At 38.6% G+C, this 16161-nt stretch overlaps 2 protein-coding genes across 2 annotated transcripts in view; one reads left to right on the top strand and one right to left on the bottom strand.

Annotated features, from left to right (window-relative positions):
- LOC144630316 (uncharacterized) overlaps positions 1-14484 on the bottom strand; it is a 63883-nt gene extending 49399 nt beyond the window's left edge. The window contains exons 1-6 of the mRNA XM_078488663.1: positions 13995-14484; positions 11726-11811; positions 11281-11515; positions 9645-9776; positions 8712-8818; positions 8329-8403 (exon numbers count right to left, since the gene is read on the bottom strand). Coding sequence (XP_078344789.1) covers positions 8329-8403; positions 8712-8818; positions 9645-9776; positions 11281-11515; positions 11726-11811; positions 13995-14338 — 979 coding nt within the window. The 5' untranslated portion in view covers positions 14339-14484. The remainder of the gene's footprint in view (positions 1-8328; positions 8404-8711; positions 8819-9644; positions 9777-11280; positions 11516-11725; positions 11812-13994) is intronic.
- LOC144630322 (uncharacterized) overlaps positions 4610-16161 on the top strand; it is a 66449-nt gene continuing 54897 nt past the window's right edge. The window contains exons 1-3 of the mRNA XM_078488670.1: positions 4610-4633; positions 8319-8409; positions 15266-15370. The gene's annotated coding sequence lies outside the window, so the exon portion shown is untranslated. The remainder of the gene's footprint in view (positions 4634-8318; positions 8410-15265; positions 15371-16161) is intronic.

Raw genomic sequence — 16161 nt, 5'->3', positions numbered from 1 at the left:
TGCCAATATTTATATTGCTACCAGTTCATGCTGGTTCAGTTCAGGCTTTAAAAGGCTCTTAAGTTAGCACAAGACCTCCACCGCCGCTATCATATTTGTAATATTGCAATCAACTTAAAATTAAAAGGCAGTGCTTCGGCTGTAAGTTTTTCTAAACAGAAAACCCCACGTTCTCTTCAATGCTGACTTGATCGCTGGAGCTTCTAGGCCTGGAAAATGAGTGAGAACTGAAACCTAGCAATTAAAGAGAGGTAGCATCTTGTCCAAATGCATCGCTGATTAAGAACTTTGTCGGGATCCTTGCAGGATAAATCGTGCAGGGATATAGGGCAGTGTTTATCGCTGAACTCCATGAATTTGGATGAAGATGTGGGGGGCTTTCTATCGAAACTACATTATTAAAATAAAACTCGTCACTAGCTCCACGTTCTTGTCCGTTAGGCATGTTTGAAGCATCGTACTTCTTGGTGTTCCTGGACTTTCGGATTCTCTTTCTTTATTTACAGAGTTCGTTGCTATTGGCCTGGGTGATTTCGTTGTCTGTGGTCGAGGAGCAATACATCGATATTTTTGAACAGGAATGCTGCCGAGTGGATCTTTCCCTCGTTCGCGTTTTCACTCTCAGTTCCTGTTTATTCAACCGGATTTTTTCTTTGCGAAGTTAGCCTATGATTTTTTCTTAATATGTATAACTGTTGTGGTCAAATTTACCTCACAAAAGTAGAGTTTTCTCTTACATTACAGGTTTGTTTATTCCACGACAGCGAATGGCGGACATTTTGAGGTTTTCCCTGACACTCGCGCGATGGTCGCGCGTGCGATGAATTGATCCATATTAGGAAGTAAAATCTGATTGGCTCCCCGCGCGATTTAAAAATCCCCAGCTGTGGCCGCGAGCTATACGCTTCGGGGTTATATGCTTCTGAATACAGGGCAATGACCTTAATTGTTGAGGAGCTAGTACTGTTATTTTCCGGATATTCCGATCTTTTAATCGAGAAATGAATTATTTTTGGCTCGTCATTCAAGCGTTTTGAGTTTAGTTTTGGAATAGGGAAAATTTATTTCCCGTAGAGGGATGACGCGACATGGCAGAATATGAGTGGAACTTGAATAGGGCCGGTAGCAGCCGGCCGAAACAACCGGCTACTTGCCAAACTTTGGCCGTCTACTTTCGTCTCACTTTACCCTAAACTTTGACAAAAAATAAATAAAATAATGGAAAGATGCCGCAAAAATACTGCAAGACATCCGTGTGTAATGTCTGAGTCGAATTGTAAACGTATTGCAAGAGTTTTTAATACCTTAAAATAAAGCAGTGAAATCTACATCTTTTGATAGGAAATTCCGGAAGGGACATTTGAACTTGCAAAAACGAAGTATCTCTGCCGAGACATAATAGTGAAACCTTGCATTAATAATTATTGTATTCTGATCTGATTGTTATGTTTTATGCATTAACTATTTGAAAGTGGTTCTCATTGATGAAAACAAAACGGTTTTTCATTCAACTGCTTGAAGTATTTATAGACGTGAAAACATTCGCTTAATTCTGCACGAAATATTTTCTTTCCTTTTGTCCTGAAACTTTGAGGAAATTGAAATCTTTGTTGGACAGTACTGCATAAAAGCAGTCCATAGAATTGAATAAAAAGATAAGAACCATATTGATAAAAGAAATTTTAAAACTTTATTTTGGCTCATTTTGACGAGATTCAGGATTTTCAAGGACTGCCAGTAAGCGGCTGTATCTTGTCTGTCTCTAACGATTTTGCTACAGTTTCGAACGAGCTAATTTTTCAACATGATATCATGGTAGCGGGCAGATGTCGATTCGTTCTGAATTTTTCAATACGGTATACAAGTCACAGGTCAATATACAGACCCTCTGTACAGTAAAAAACTATTGTGAACTTCTTTTCTATGTTGATCAGCAAAAATCCTTAGCACGACATGGGGTTTGTTCTCAAGTTCGTTAGTACGTTAATACTGCAAGGTGTATAACCTTAGAGTTTATACTCTATTAAAGGTCTTGGTATGGGCCCGGGTATGGGAGATCAAAATTAAGATTAAGGGGGGTCCTTCTTAACTACCAATTTGTTGCTACGAAAGATTTCTGACCGTCAAATTTTGGAAACCGAACCTCCTATGGATGAGATTTATGCACAACTTAGTTCTATCGAAGAGTCCTTCAAAAGTTTCAAAACACGGCCATATTTGACAAGTCACGTGACCAGAATAGAAAAAACCCTAAAACTGAAAGGGCGTTTTAATAGATATAAGAATTAAAATCAGTGTCAACAGATAAAGAACGTCCATGTGCTTAATGCTTCGTATGGTTTTTAGGAAATTCGTATTATTATTAACGTTATGGCGTAATGAAGACTGGTATTTTTGGACTTTCTTTAGTAGCGTTCCTTTCTTACATGGTAATCCCATACAAAGGATTATGAAGAAAGATATGTTGTCTCTAATTCCTTGAAAAAAATCGGAACTTTACTTTTCTCTTAAAAGGGATTTCAAATTCTAGCGCGCGGTTTGGCACTAGTTACGCGCGTGCAATATCAATTTTTTCAATTCAGTTGTCCTCCACACTAAAAATTCACCGTTAAGCATTGCCGAACGCTTCAAAATAGCTTGCTACCAAAAACCATCTTGAGAAATTCCTTAGCAACTGCTCTAGATCTGTAGTTAAGAAGGATCCTCCTTAAATAAAAACCGCGCTTGCAGCAGGCTGCAGCAGAAATTGAAAAATTGCTTCATTTTTTTGCTCATTAATAGCTTTTAGGTAGATAAGAAACCTGATGTACATTTCTTGGCTCCAAAATACAACAAAGCAACTGTTAAGCGCGAAATTCCTTTTGCATCTTTATCCTTAGCAATTTTCCTTTATCGTGGTTCTTTTCTCTTGACAAAAGTGTGTACAAAACTGTAGCCCTCTAAGTGAGAATCTTTCCAATAACCCAAGCCAATTCTCAGGTATGTTTAATAGGAATATCTGTATGCATGTTTGAACGAGAATTGAAAAAATTTGAAGTTATACCACATGCTAAATACTGCCGTTGAAAATTACTATTTCATTCAAGTTTTTGTTATCGTAAAAAGCATTCCTCCTCAGTTTATTTTTAAGCGATGACGTCATCGCTTATTGCCATCCCACGAAGGGGGATCTTAGTATGTCGCGATCGAAAAAAAATCAAGTTTAACTTAACAAGAAATTGCCGCGTAGAACACAAAAGCAAAATTCTCCCGTGCAGTTAGAATGGAACACTACAATGTATAAACGAAAGAGATTAATTGAAGACCGGCGGGAAAGAACGGCCGCTGGACTTTCTGGCTAAATCAAACATTATCAAAACAGCTCCAAATTGCGCATGCAGGTTTGTTTACGTGTGCTTAACACTGCCCTTTGTTTCATTTGGCTGGTCTTTCGTTCGTTTTTGAAAAATTACACATGCAAAAAGACAAGGTTTTTGCTGACGCGGCGTATTTTTGACTTTTCTTTTACAAACAATAAACAAAGGAAACCTTTTGTTCCGCAAAACAATGAAACCAGCTAAAGTTTTGGGATTACAGGCCTAGCCCTAACCCCTAAGCTTAACCCTAGCGAAAAAAGCTTAACCCTAAATCCCAAGGGTTAGGGTTAGGGCCTGACGACGCTAGGGTTTCATTTCAAATTTAGGGTTAAAAAGCTAAACCCAAGTTTAAGGGTTAGGGTTAGCGTTAGCGTTTCAAGCGGCTAGCTTTCACTGCAGTCTGCTTGCGGTTAGCTGCTTTTTGTTGTTTCGGGTAAGACTATTGTAATCTGTTACCGTTAGCTGTAATTTGCGGTGAAAGTGAAATAAAGACTGATTGTTGATTGAATACGTTTGCTCGTGTTGTCACATTAGACTAGTTTTGCTTTCAGTTAAGTGCCGCCGGCTTGCTCTCACTTCTATCTCCACTCCTTACATCATCACACATCTACAAAATCCCGCGAAAACAAGATAAACTAAGGCACAAATCGATTCATTGATTTATTGATTGATGAATATTTAATAAGGCACAGAAAAAAACTTTGCGAGCGAACGCCCCCTGCGTAACCTCTAAAGAATTTTTTCTAAAACCAGGTCACTTCTCGGCAACTTTGTCGCGGCAGCACCCAAGCGGACCCTGCAAAACTCGCGTTGACAAAGTTCCCGGCAAGAAACCTCTTGTTTTAGGCTTTCTACGCGGCCAGGCTCAAAACTACCTTGTTTTGTGCAACGTTTTTTCCGACGCGCTAAACAGCGCTGTTGTACAAAACAAAGGCAGAAACATCGCTCAGTTCTTCGAGCGATGCTGTAAACTTACGGGTATTCAGACTTAATGATGTCCTTCAACCACCTGGCAGCCGCACTTGAGCTAAAACTATAAATTTCTACGTTTTACTTCCGCTCAATTCAAACTCTTCCGCCTCTAACATGTGACCTTACGTCACAATGCAGTATCCAGTCCTACTCTACTCAAATCAACAAAAAACATGGCAGCAGCGAGTCGAGCACATGCTTTGTAAAATGGTTTCTCGCCTTCCGAAGACGCTTAGAAAACCCTGCAGGGAAAGATGTACACGCGATGCGTTGGAAAACTCAGACTGCTAGCTGACTGGGAGAACGTAAGCTTGCAAAATGCCTTTTTTTGCATGTGTAATTCTTCGAAAACGAACGAAAGACTAGTGAAATGAAACAAAGGACAGTGTTTAGCACACGTAAACAAACCTGCATGCGCAATTTGGAGCTGTTTTGATAATGTTTGATTTAGCCAGAAAGTCCAGCGGCCGTTCTTTCCCGCCGGTCTTCAATTATAAATGATGGGATTTATTTTATTCAGTAGACAGAAATTTCTAATTGTTATAATAAAGCTTGCTCGCGTGTATCGTATGTCGTTCATCAGATGTCACACTATAATATAACACAATCTCTGTTGAGACAATTGCAACATAGGGAAATCGAAAAAAATTAAAAATATAAAATAAAATATAACTGTTAATCAACTGAGCAAATCTACAAAGAAAATGTATTAATTGCATCCTTTACCTGTGAATTTATAAGTACTGTATTTATTTAAATTCAATCAGATCCTAACTACCTTATTATAGGAAATTAACGCGTCATGAAATTAACGCGAATTTCAAATTTTCGCGTTAATTTAAGTCGCGTTAATTTTTGTTAACGTTAATTTCCGCGCCGTTAATTAAGTGGAGCGTTAATTTCCATGACGTTAATTTCCATTATTTTGGCCCCAATTTTTCGTTACGGTCCAAATGTTATTGACTACAAGGAAAAAGCATAATTTTATCTGCCACTATCATTGATACTTCAAAGAACGCTCAAAGTGGGAAAAGTACCACGAACATTGTTTTCGTTTAAGATTATACGCCTACAAGTGTTGAAATAAACTTGTTCCTGTTGTGTACGTCGCGTTAATTTCCTTCATTTTGAAATGTTACCCCCTCTTTCGCGTTAATTTCCTTTATTAGGAAGTAATTTTTCCTTCAATTCGCGTTAATTTAAGTCGCGTTCATTTCAAATACCTTAATTAACACAAGCGTTAATTTCCTATAATAAGGTATATATGCTATTTATACAATCACTAACACTGCTTATGTTTGAAAAATGTACGCTGCAGTTGGATGACAGTCTTTTTCAGGCACAAGGTGTCAGCTACTTTTATTTACGATAAGTTTTTGACAAATTTCCTCAAACTTATGTAAGACCCCTTGTGAAACGTCATCGCTTCTGCATGCATTGCGTGCCATTTATTTTCAGTTGGAAGAGTTGCCCTAAAGCCCTGAAATTATATTCTAGTGAAAGAAAAAGAGTTTTTATGTTGATAGGAAGTGACCAAATTTCTCTGTAAGCGAATGCGAGGAGTGTTCATAATAGCTAATGTCAGGTTTAAAATTTAGGAAATTTGTGACTTCGACCACCGAAATCGATTTTCTTTGTTTTCTTAAAATTAGAAGACCTCTAGGGGAAACAAACTACATCATGTTTCTTATCTACCTTAAAGCTATTAATGAGCAAAAAACGAAGAAAATCGGCACAAAATCAAATTCTTGCTCGGCCGATCGTAGAAGTCACTCTTAAGGCAAATTCCGTTATTCTCTAATTGCTTGGCACAGATTAGTATGCGTACAAACCAAAAACCAAGAAAAAAGGATACTGAAATGGTCAGGGAATGTATGCAAACATTGAATTGAATGAAAAAAGCCGAAAATAGCATTTTCAAGCATCTAAATTTCCTTTTTTTGGGGGGGGGGATGCCCTCAGACCCCCCTAGGCGACTCGCACCTTTGGCGCTCGAAAAGTACCCTGCCACCCACTGTACTTTCCAAAACCATGTTATTGAAAGCCCTGATTTGTGAAAGCTTTAACGCTTCTATATTTTTCCACATTATTCTTTTTTTGTTTTGACATGAAATGAATTTCCTTTTTATGCCATTCAACTGGTTTGAGCTGATTTTGTTGAAGATTTGTAACGCAATATAAATTTTCAAACCTAAGATGGAGCTTGCCTAGGCGTGTGTGCTTCTCTTTTGTAGCACCTAGCCTATGGAACTCTCTCCCGAACTATATAAGAGAGCGGCTCGCTATCAGATTTTAAGACTTGTATAAAGACATATCTTTTTAACAAATTTTATAATTAGACTTTTAGTTAGTCAGTTAACCAGTATATTAGATAGGTTAGTTAGACAGTTAGTTAGTCACTTAGTTTATTAGTTAGTTAGTTAGTTAGTTTTTCATTTAAAGGTTTTAATGATTCTTAGTTTTTATTTCCATTTTTTCTTCCATTTTTTTTCCTTTTATCACTGATGTAAATTTTTTAAGTAAATTTCACTTTTTAATAATATTTTTACTGTAAAGCGCCATGAGCCATGGATATGGCGCTATATAAATCTTTTATTATTATTATTATTATTATTATTATTATTACTTCTCAGAGCTTACGGAAACTGCGTGACATATGCAGACCTCGGACTACTGTGTAACGGTCACCCAAAACCCCCGCTTTGTTGACACCACCTCCTTCCCTCCCCCAAAACGCTGGTGAGGGGGGAGGTAATTGGAGTAAAAAGCTCGATGGGATAGGGTGGAGTAAAATACTGCAGGAGAGGGGAAGGACGGGGAGGATGGGAGTTGAAAGGGAGGGACAGGTGGGGGTGAAAGGCTAAGGAGAGGGAAAGGGAGGAAGAATTAAAATCTATGCTTGGTTATATCACGCAACCTTTGACTACTGTTGTTTTCTCACAAGAACAAACTTCAGATGGGGTTCTACCTGAATTTGAATGAAATTTTAAGAGATTTAAAGAAGGGATTGAAGAAAAAAATGGAAACATCATCAGACAGTTGACCCCCTCGAAAAAGCACTCCAGGTTGTCAGGGGACTGTGTGGTGTCCGTCCACCAATTTTGAACTTCAAATTCTAACTTTAAAATCACATTTAATCTCCAATATTTCTTATTTGTCTAAATTTTACTAATCCTTTGAGAAAATCTATCGCCTCCCAGACATCCCCCAAAATCGCCCAAAAATAAACAAAATACTGCAAAACAAAGATTTATGGGATAAGTAAAGCTTTTTTGGATTTCTTGAAATGCGGCTGAAATGGTTTTCAGTATTTTCCAGCCCTTATACTTTGAGCCGGTACTACCATTCTTAATCAGTTGTTATTACAGTAATGGTATGAAACAAATACCTAATCATTGGTCAACAAGTTGTGATCATTTTCTTGACAATAGTAGTTACCTGATAAAGAGTTGTACTACTATTCCATCAAAGTGTAAATTAGGGCTGGAAAATACCGAAATGCGTCAGCCACCTAAAGCGTTGGTAAAATGGTCTTCAGGTAAAACCCCGCCTTTATTAAGTATTGCGAAAAGGCTGCACTTTGCTAAGTGTTAAAAATTTATATTTTCTAGTCGTCTAGTTCAATCGTTGATTTGTATTGTGCGAAATATATTTATAAATTGAGACCATTATGTCATTAAGTAATAATGCAATCTTGAAAACATTCCAGATATTATGTTCTACACACTAATACAGCTCATGCAGACTGCGACTTACGCAAACCTCCGACTGAGTGTTACTTAAGTGACTGTTTTTCCAGTGATTTTTACTGTACTGTTCCCTGCCTTTCAAGTCAAAGCAGATAGTTATTATTAACCGCCCGATTTTAAGTTTCTCAAGCTTCTTGTTCTCCGTAAAACCCCCAGCCTTTTCTAGACTTTTGTTTTTCTAGCGGGCGCCTTTAATCTTTGAGGGTACAAAAGTAGTAAATAAACAAAAACTGTTTTTCAGATTCACTCACCATAGGCCGCTCCTCTCCCTACAACTTCAGGATCATCACAAAAAGGAATTGTTATGTTGCCAGGATCTACCAGTGCTGTAGGTAAGAACAACTCATTTAAGCTAAAATAATATTTTCTCGCCTCACGTTTCTCAGATAATTTTTCATAATTTTCGTGCGCCATTTGAGCAAAATCGTCCCAGTTTCGTCCGTTTGTTAATTTTTGTCCAAATATTGAGATAACGATACAATTTTTATGCTATAAATTGATTTAAAATCATCCAACTTTGGTTTGGAAAACATCGAATACCACTCACAGCCTTTCTAGGAGTCTTTTTAAACTGACAATAAGCCATAAAATATATAACTTTGAAAGCCATTAATAAAAAAAAGAGATTTGTCACCTAATTTGAGGTAATCATTGACCATTTGTGTGATCCACTGCCTTAGAAGAGGAAACTCCATTAGTTGTACCGCCTTTAAAAAACGAATATTGAATGATACGTCTGGTCTGAAACAAAAAATCTGAGTTAGCGTAATAACGAATTGGCAGCTATCTGTATACAAGTTCCCCACGGGGCGGCAGGGGAGAGGAAGGGTACTACTGGTACTGTCCGAAACGGTTTGGATGAGGGTGTGCGGTGCGCTTCCTGAAACCCTATTTCGGGCCAGATCGTACCCAGGGAATGCTTTGGGTTTCGGAAACATTTGACAAAGGCTTCAAATGCCCGACGTTTTTAGGTCGCACTTTTCTGGAATGAATAAAAACAATCATAGAAAATAGTTTCTTCCAAAAATTATACCTAATTGCTGACCAGAGCGCACAAACCATAACCTATTTTAGACCAAAATGAAGTACCCCGGACAAGTTTATACGACTTGTTACTGACAGGGCTCTGCAAAACATGTGAAATCGGCAGATTCTGGGTTTTATAGAACATGAGCAATGCTGGTTAGTTGTCAATGGACTATTCGGCTGGAGAATAGTTCAGATAGCAAAATTACTTATCTGATTACTGCGAGATGGTAAGTAAAAAATAAAAGCATTTTTATCACAGGTTGTCCAGTTAAATTATCGACCACCTTTTCCCATGGTCTACACTCTTAGTACATAGCATATGAATGACGTCACAAAATGTTCAAAACTCAAGTGGAACCACCGGCGGGCGGAGCCATTAGACGAGTAGTTTCACTGCAGCATCTTTCAGTTGACGAAAAATGCATTCTCAATCAATTCTTGGAGCGGAATATTTCAGTCAGAGACCTAATTATTCCATCAACTCAGTGCTCTAGTAGAGATATAACGACGTAATCTCTTGTCATAAAACAATTCTTACTCCTCGGTGAAATAAAAGGTGACCGCTGCCAGGTGAGGAAACGGAATGTTTTGATTGAATAACAGCACCAGCTGTAATTTGCCGTGGATGTGAAAATCTTCTACCGCAACGTCTGTGCCTGCACCGAGAAACCTGCAAGACGATAACAGACGGCCGTTTAACGAGTTTCCATAAAACAACCATCATTAAAGCAAACAAAGCATATAGTCAGTCTTTTAGTATTCTGGTCATTGCAGTAAGTCGATTAAATTTCGTTTTTCCACTCGATCTACATAGGACTGCTTACTGTAGAATTGAAAGCAAAAGCGAAGACAGTGCAAAGAACTTAAGACGAACGATTCGTGTAAGCCAAAGTTACCGGAGTTGAACTGATGTTTTTCAATATATATATATGAATCTTTTTCTTTTACTTATGCTGACGTATCATTCAATTTCTATTCGTGCGTGCGTTTCTCGAAAGTCCTAGCCTGCGTAGCTGGCGGGATTAGCGCGGGCTGAGATGAGCGCTCGGGTGAGAGAAAAATCGCGGGCAAAGCCCGCGTGCGTGATTCGTTCGCGGCTCCTCGGCTCCATCTCTTCCGTTCGCCATAAACAAAGCACTCGCACTCGGTCGCGAATCCCGCCAGCTACGCAGGCTACGAAAGTCCCGAAGACCTTTGGAGCCCAAAAAGCTATACTGTTTACGGGATTTTTATCAAGAAAGATTCAGTTTTTGTTGATTTTAAAAGTTAACAGTGAAGACTTACGTTTACGAAACAGGAAGGGCTGGTTTTCGGCCCAAAATACGCCACCTGATATAAACTAGTAATAATCAGAGATTAGGGGAGTGCGTTCGACCCAAGATAGGTACCCAAGATAAGACTAGCCGTCCGAGTACACGTTAATCGTCATCAACGCGGCACATCGTGCGCGCATCCAACATCACTTGCTTCAGGAAACAATTTCCGGGCCTGATTTTTTATCTTGGCGGACTCCGTTACACCCGGGGCGCGATCTTCGACATCCTCGTTCCCGTCTCTCCACTCCTCCTCCACATACCAGATACATAGAGAAATACTTCCGACACACGCCACCACAGAGATTTTTCTCCTCGACGCAATGTTACGTGGCAGCCTGCGGTATCGGCTATGATTGTTTTTGCGCGCGGTGTCTTTGCGGCTTGATTTTGCTGTGACGCAATTAATTGCTTTCTTGTCTTCACTTGCCACTCCGACATACATGTACACACATGAACCACTTTCGCTTGCGCGTTCACAGACAACCATGGGGCCCAGGCCACCGCAAGATTGGATGCGTTCTCCTACCGTCGAACGCAATTAAAGTTAACAACAAAACGCTCTCGGGTCCGAAATGGCCTTGGGAGGTTTGAAAAACGCATGACTCACCTTGCACATACACGGATCCAGAGTTTCAGACTTCCGGTCCAAATTCAAAAGAAAAGTGAGACTCATTAAGTTAGGCTATTGTGTTTTGCGATGTTTAACAATGGTCTGACTTAATGAGTGCTCACTTTTCCTTTGAATTTGGACCGGAAGTCTGAAACTCTGGATCCGTGTATTAATATAAAAACAAGTAGAGACAGAAATGACGGAGTATGATAAATACGATATGATAAATATGAATGTTAAATTCATACCCCTTGTTGCCAAGTCTTACGCGGATAACAAATCTGGCCTCTGGTGATGTCAGTCCGGCGTCCAGGTGAATAACTGCTTGATATTTACCTCTGGTCATAAGATCATCTGGAGGGTGGTTGAAGTTTAACTCCGAAGCCCTTATATTTCGTTGATCATCATAATTATCGTACGTGGTCACGTATTTAAAGTATGGTGTTCTATTGCCTAGAGTGAAGTCTAGAACCTCTATGGAACCTAACAGACAGAAACAGGAAAAGAAATTTTTTTATTGGTTGATGAGGACCTGAAAGGAACATAAACGGTGGAATTCAGAACCCAATATTAGTGTAGAAGCATTCATGACTTGTGGGTGATACTTAAAATCTTCTGACGCTCAGTTTATAAAATTTTAAATTTCTTTTTACTGATTAATGGAAAAGGCGCGTCTGACTCTGCAAGTCTTACCTACATATGATGGCTTCTGTGACTCAAGTATGGGATCCAGGTTTCTTTTGATGCAGCTGAGTAATGATCTATCACTAAAGACAAACCTGCAAAGAAAAACCTTATGTCACATTTCAGTTACTTTAGAGAAGCCACAGTATCGGCCCCATCCGCCTAGAATCTAGTAACCAGACCCCACTCTGTGCATGGTCGCGGTATATCTGCGTACGAGTTTAGTCAACATTGTTTTGCCTACCGGGTAAGCAACGCTTTTTTTACAATTTGCAGTCTGAGGTAACAACAAATGAATATCTGAGTTTGTCCTCCTTCAGTCTGTGTTATGAGGCGTGAAATATAAGCTCGGGGAGCAGCAAAACTGAATTGGCAAACTTTAAATGTAGGGCTGATCAAACAGCTAGGGACTGATGTCATAAATTTATTTTGGCCCAATATTTTGGTTGAACAAAACCAACCTTCATCAGGGGCATGCAATGCTAGTGAGTATGGAAAAAAAAACTGAATTGGTTGGTTGTACTGTTTAACTTCTTTCGCATTCGTTTACTTGCCTATTTCCTTTAGTACAAATGATATCCAGTCAGGTCCCTAGATAACAATGTCTGAATAAAAATCCTTCTCAGCACTTAAATCACAGGAGGCGGGGTGGCCAAATGGTTAGTGCGTTAGAATCTGGATGGAGCGGCCCAGTCTAGCCCCCTGAGCGTGATCACTGTGTTGTGTTCTTGGGCAAGACATTTTACTCTCACAGCGTCTCTCTCTCCACCCATAGTGTAAATGGCAACTGGCAAATTGTTAGGAAAAATTGTCAATGATTGTCTCAATACTAAATTTTAGATTAGTAACAATTCTCCTAGCTGATACACAAAACAAAAATTGAGTGCCGGTGACTCCAGAAAAGCCTTACTTTGTTTCCAACACTGAAGTTATGTGGTCCAAAATAGTTTAAAATAAAAGTTTAATATACGACTCAAAAAAAAAAATAATTATGCACCGAGCGATTGGTTTAGGTATTTTTAATTGCCTGCCCATAAAAATAAACAAACTCAATATATTTTGTCCTAAACTATTTTCTCTCAGAATATCCGAGGGTCTTGTTTCAAAACCTTTCCACTTCAACAACAAAGCTTTCAATTCCATCAATTAATTTGACTCTATTAAAATACGAAAGAATAAATCACAATCAAAATAGACCGGCGCTGGAGGGAAAAAACTTGTCTGGCGCACTTTTATTTCTCTGTAAATGATTTATGATATTTTTTAAAGAGACCTCGTGGAAGATTTGGCGGAAGTTCATTTCTATGTTAAAATTCAACACTACAGACAAATCACAACAGTTATATATGCTGCCTTCGGCATGAACAGAATTACTTTCAGATCAAGACGGCTAAATTATGCGGTCAACATTCAACTTAATCACTATAGATTACCACGGAATATTAAAGGCAGGTGCATGATTATTTTCAAAGAAATGTGAGTGCTGAGGTTACGTCTAAAATAGGATTGTTAAAAAGCCTAAAGATTTAAAGTAACCTTGAACTTAAATTCATCAACAACCTTAAAGCTAGTCACGTGACCGTCAAGTTTTGCCTTTTTAAAAAATCTAGCGCCATCAATATTTCTCAGGAAAGAACATTCCTTGATGTTTCTTTGTTCTTAATGTAGTTGCCATTTTAAATACCAAATAAATTGATTGTTTGAAAGTTCTTGCTCGAAAAATAAAATGTTTGAAAATAGATTCTGCTAAAATTGGTTATTTAAAGTTTGAGGGACGCCGTTTTCTAAATATGCCGAAGGAATTGATTATAGATATAAATTTATTTATTTATTACCTTTATTTGTTTGATTATGCGAATCTGCAGTTTAAAAAATACATGTAGAGTAATTCTTTGGAAGTGCAAAATTTCCCCTGGTGTTTTGTTAGTCACGTCATGTAGGAAAGTCACAAGAATCTATTTCACCCAGCAGGTATGCTGGACAGCGTTAAAAAATTCGTTTGCAGGAAAACAACAAGAATATTTTTATCCTTCTTTCTCGTCGAATAGAAAAAATGCCATACATTTTCGGATCAAGCTGTTTTAAGAATTTATAACATGTTTTCCTTGAACCTTCTTACATAGTATTTGGAAGGCACTTTGGTACACTCTTGATGCTAATTAGTCAGTTTTACGTACGGGCCGGAGGCGACCTTAAGGACGCAATAAACTTGCTGTAACACTTAACAAGAAAAGCGTAACACCAGGATAAACAAAACCCAGCTATTTTTAACACTTACCATCGATTTATCAAGAAGTTTAACCATTCTGCTGTTTCGGCATTCGACAGAGCCTTTTCTCGCCTCTTATCAATCTCAGCTTGTTTTGCAGCGAGATCAATTACTTTAGTAGCGGTATTCTTCCACCAGAAGAAGACCCAAGCAAGAAGAGCAAAAATCCATAGTATGCTTACATCAGTCTTTCCAAGTAGCCATGCTATGATGGTGAATATAAGCATGGATAGTACGAGTCTTTGGTGTTGATTTGTGCGATGCAGTGTTCGCTTCTCCTCCTCAGCGTCTGAAAGTTGTTTTGATTGCAATTTCTCGCCATCCTTAGCACCGATTTCTTTTTCTTGCGTCATATGAAACAGCGTTATTTCTGATAACCTGGCTAAAACCTTAAAACAAAATCACTCTTGATCGGGCTTCCTTAAAATCGCCGATAACGAGCTTATGTTTGTTTTGGTTTCAACACAGTTATTGCTAATAGTCCTTGTGCAGAGGCTTCGTTCGCTCCGCACCGCAATGTAAATTTAAATGATTATTACTTCAAGGGGCCGCATTACCATTGGCTAATTCCTTGCGGTATAAATTTGACAATAAAATCACGACCTCCAAACAAATGCATCGCATTTATCGTACAAAAGAAACAATAGGAGATGGTCTGTGTTCAGTGAACGGAATCAATTATTAATAAAGACAACTGCTTGCTATGTGTTCATTGTGTTAGCACAGTTTAAAAGAGTGTTTTATTTAATGCCCAATGAATATCATACAGCGTTAAGGCTCACGGATTTTTAAAGTCTTTTCCACTTCAAAGATATCATCAAAAGCTGACGCATTTTTCTCAGTAATGTGAAAGCAACGCAAAAGCTTTCCTCTGTGATTTGAAATCGATTTTGCAATCGGCTTTTCCAGAAGGTTATAAACAATTAGTTTGAATTAGTTCCTTATTCTCTATTCGTGGAATTTTGTCTTTTTCCTTGGAGGTGGTGAGCATTACATCAAATACAGCTGGCTATAGGCAGCTAAAAGTCTTGAAATATTTATAGAGATATTTTAGTTTAATAGACTTACCATGTCTAGTTAGCTTTTGAAAAGACCTCCTCCCGTGCAATTCGTCGTTTGGTTTCGAAACAGTTCGAAGTTTGAACCGCTTTTATCTATTTACAGCATGAAGTTTGAAGCACTTTCCTAAATCAAGACTGTTAATGCTTCAAAGAAGAACCCAATCCCATCCATTAAAAAATAAATGTATGTAAAACAAATATGGTGTGTATTTGTTGTAGGTGGGTTGCGCAGTGGCCTAATGGTTTGCGGGTTGGACACGGGAATGGCTATTCCGGTGAGGCAACACGGAGACACGTGATTACAACTTATGCCACGTAGTAGAGGTAAGGATGACAGAGAATATCGCTTTGGTTAGGTTTGAAGCGGAGGGCGAGGTAGAGAAAAAAGTTGCTACCATCGGGTCTTTACAGATCGGGGATCCTCACCATAGTAAAATGACAAATGATTTATTTTGTCTGATGGTTTGCACTGTTGACAAATTTACAAGTTACTAAAAATTTTTGGCCGACATTTATTTGCAATGTTTGTTCACATTCAGGCCCGTAGCCAGGATTTTGTATGGGGGGTGCGCTGGGGCGGGTTCGAGCGCCGCAGGCGCGAGAACGTTGGGGGGTCTTGGGGTATTCTCCCCCAGGAAATTTTGAAAAAATAGGTTATCTGAGACAGCATTTCGTGCATTTCATTTTGAAGACAGTTTGTTAGGAAAGAAGGCAGGTGAAAGTGAAGGTAGCAACGTCAATAATTCGGGTACATTTTTTAATTCAAAACGTATTTTTAGAAACAGAACCTTGTAAACGTAATTTGCAATTTATTTAGCTAACAATGATAGCAGGTACATAAAAGCAAGACAGGAAAAAAAATAGGTATCATTATTTCGGTCTCAAATGGTAATTACATAAATCAGCAAGAGTCATATTTTCATTTGAATCTGGGATTTGCTGAGAAGCATCTCCAGCCGCCGGAAGTTCTCAGTTCGCTCACAGCGAAATCACTTTCTTCCGTGCGTGGCATTTTACGGACAAAATTGTCCATGGATTTACATGACCTGGCTACCATCTTTCTCTTTTTCTCGTTTTGTTCTCTTCGGCCCATTCATTTTATAACGGATTCGTCA

This window comes from Oculina patagonica, chromosome 11 (genome assembly GCF_052425735.1).
Source record: "Oculina patagonica isolate OP01 chromosome 11, crgOcupat, whole genome shotgun sequence".
In the NCBI taxonomy this organism is placed as follows: domain Eukaryota; kingdom Metazoa; phylum Cnidaria; class Anthozoa; order Scleractinia; family Oculinidae; genus Oculina; species Oculina patagonica.
Note: the sequence above shows the minus strand (reverse complement) of the source record. Positions and strands in the feature narration are given on the sequence as shown.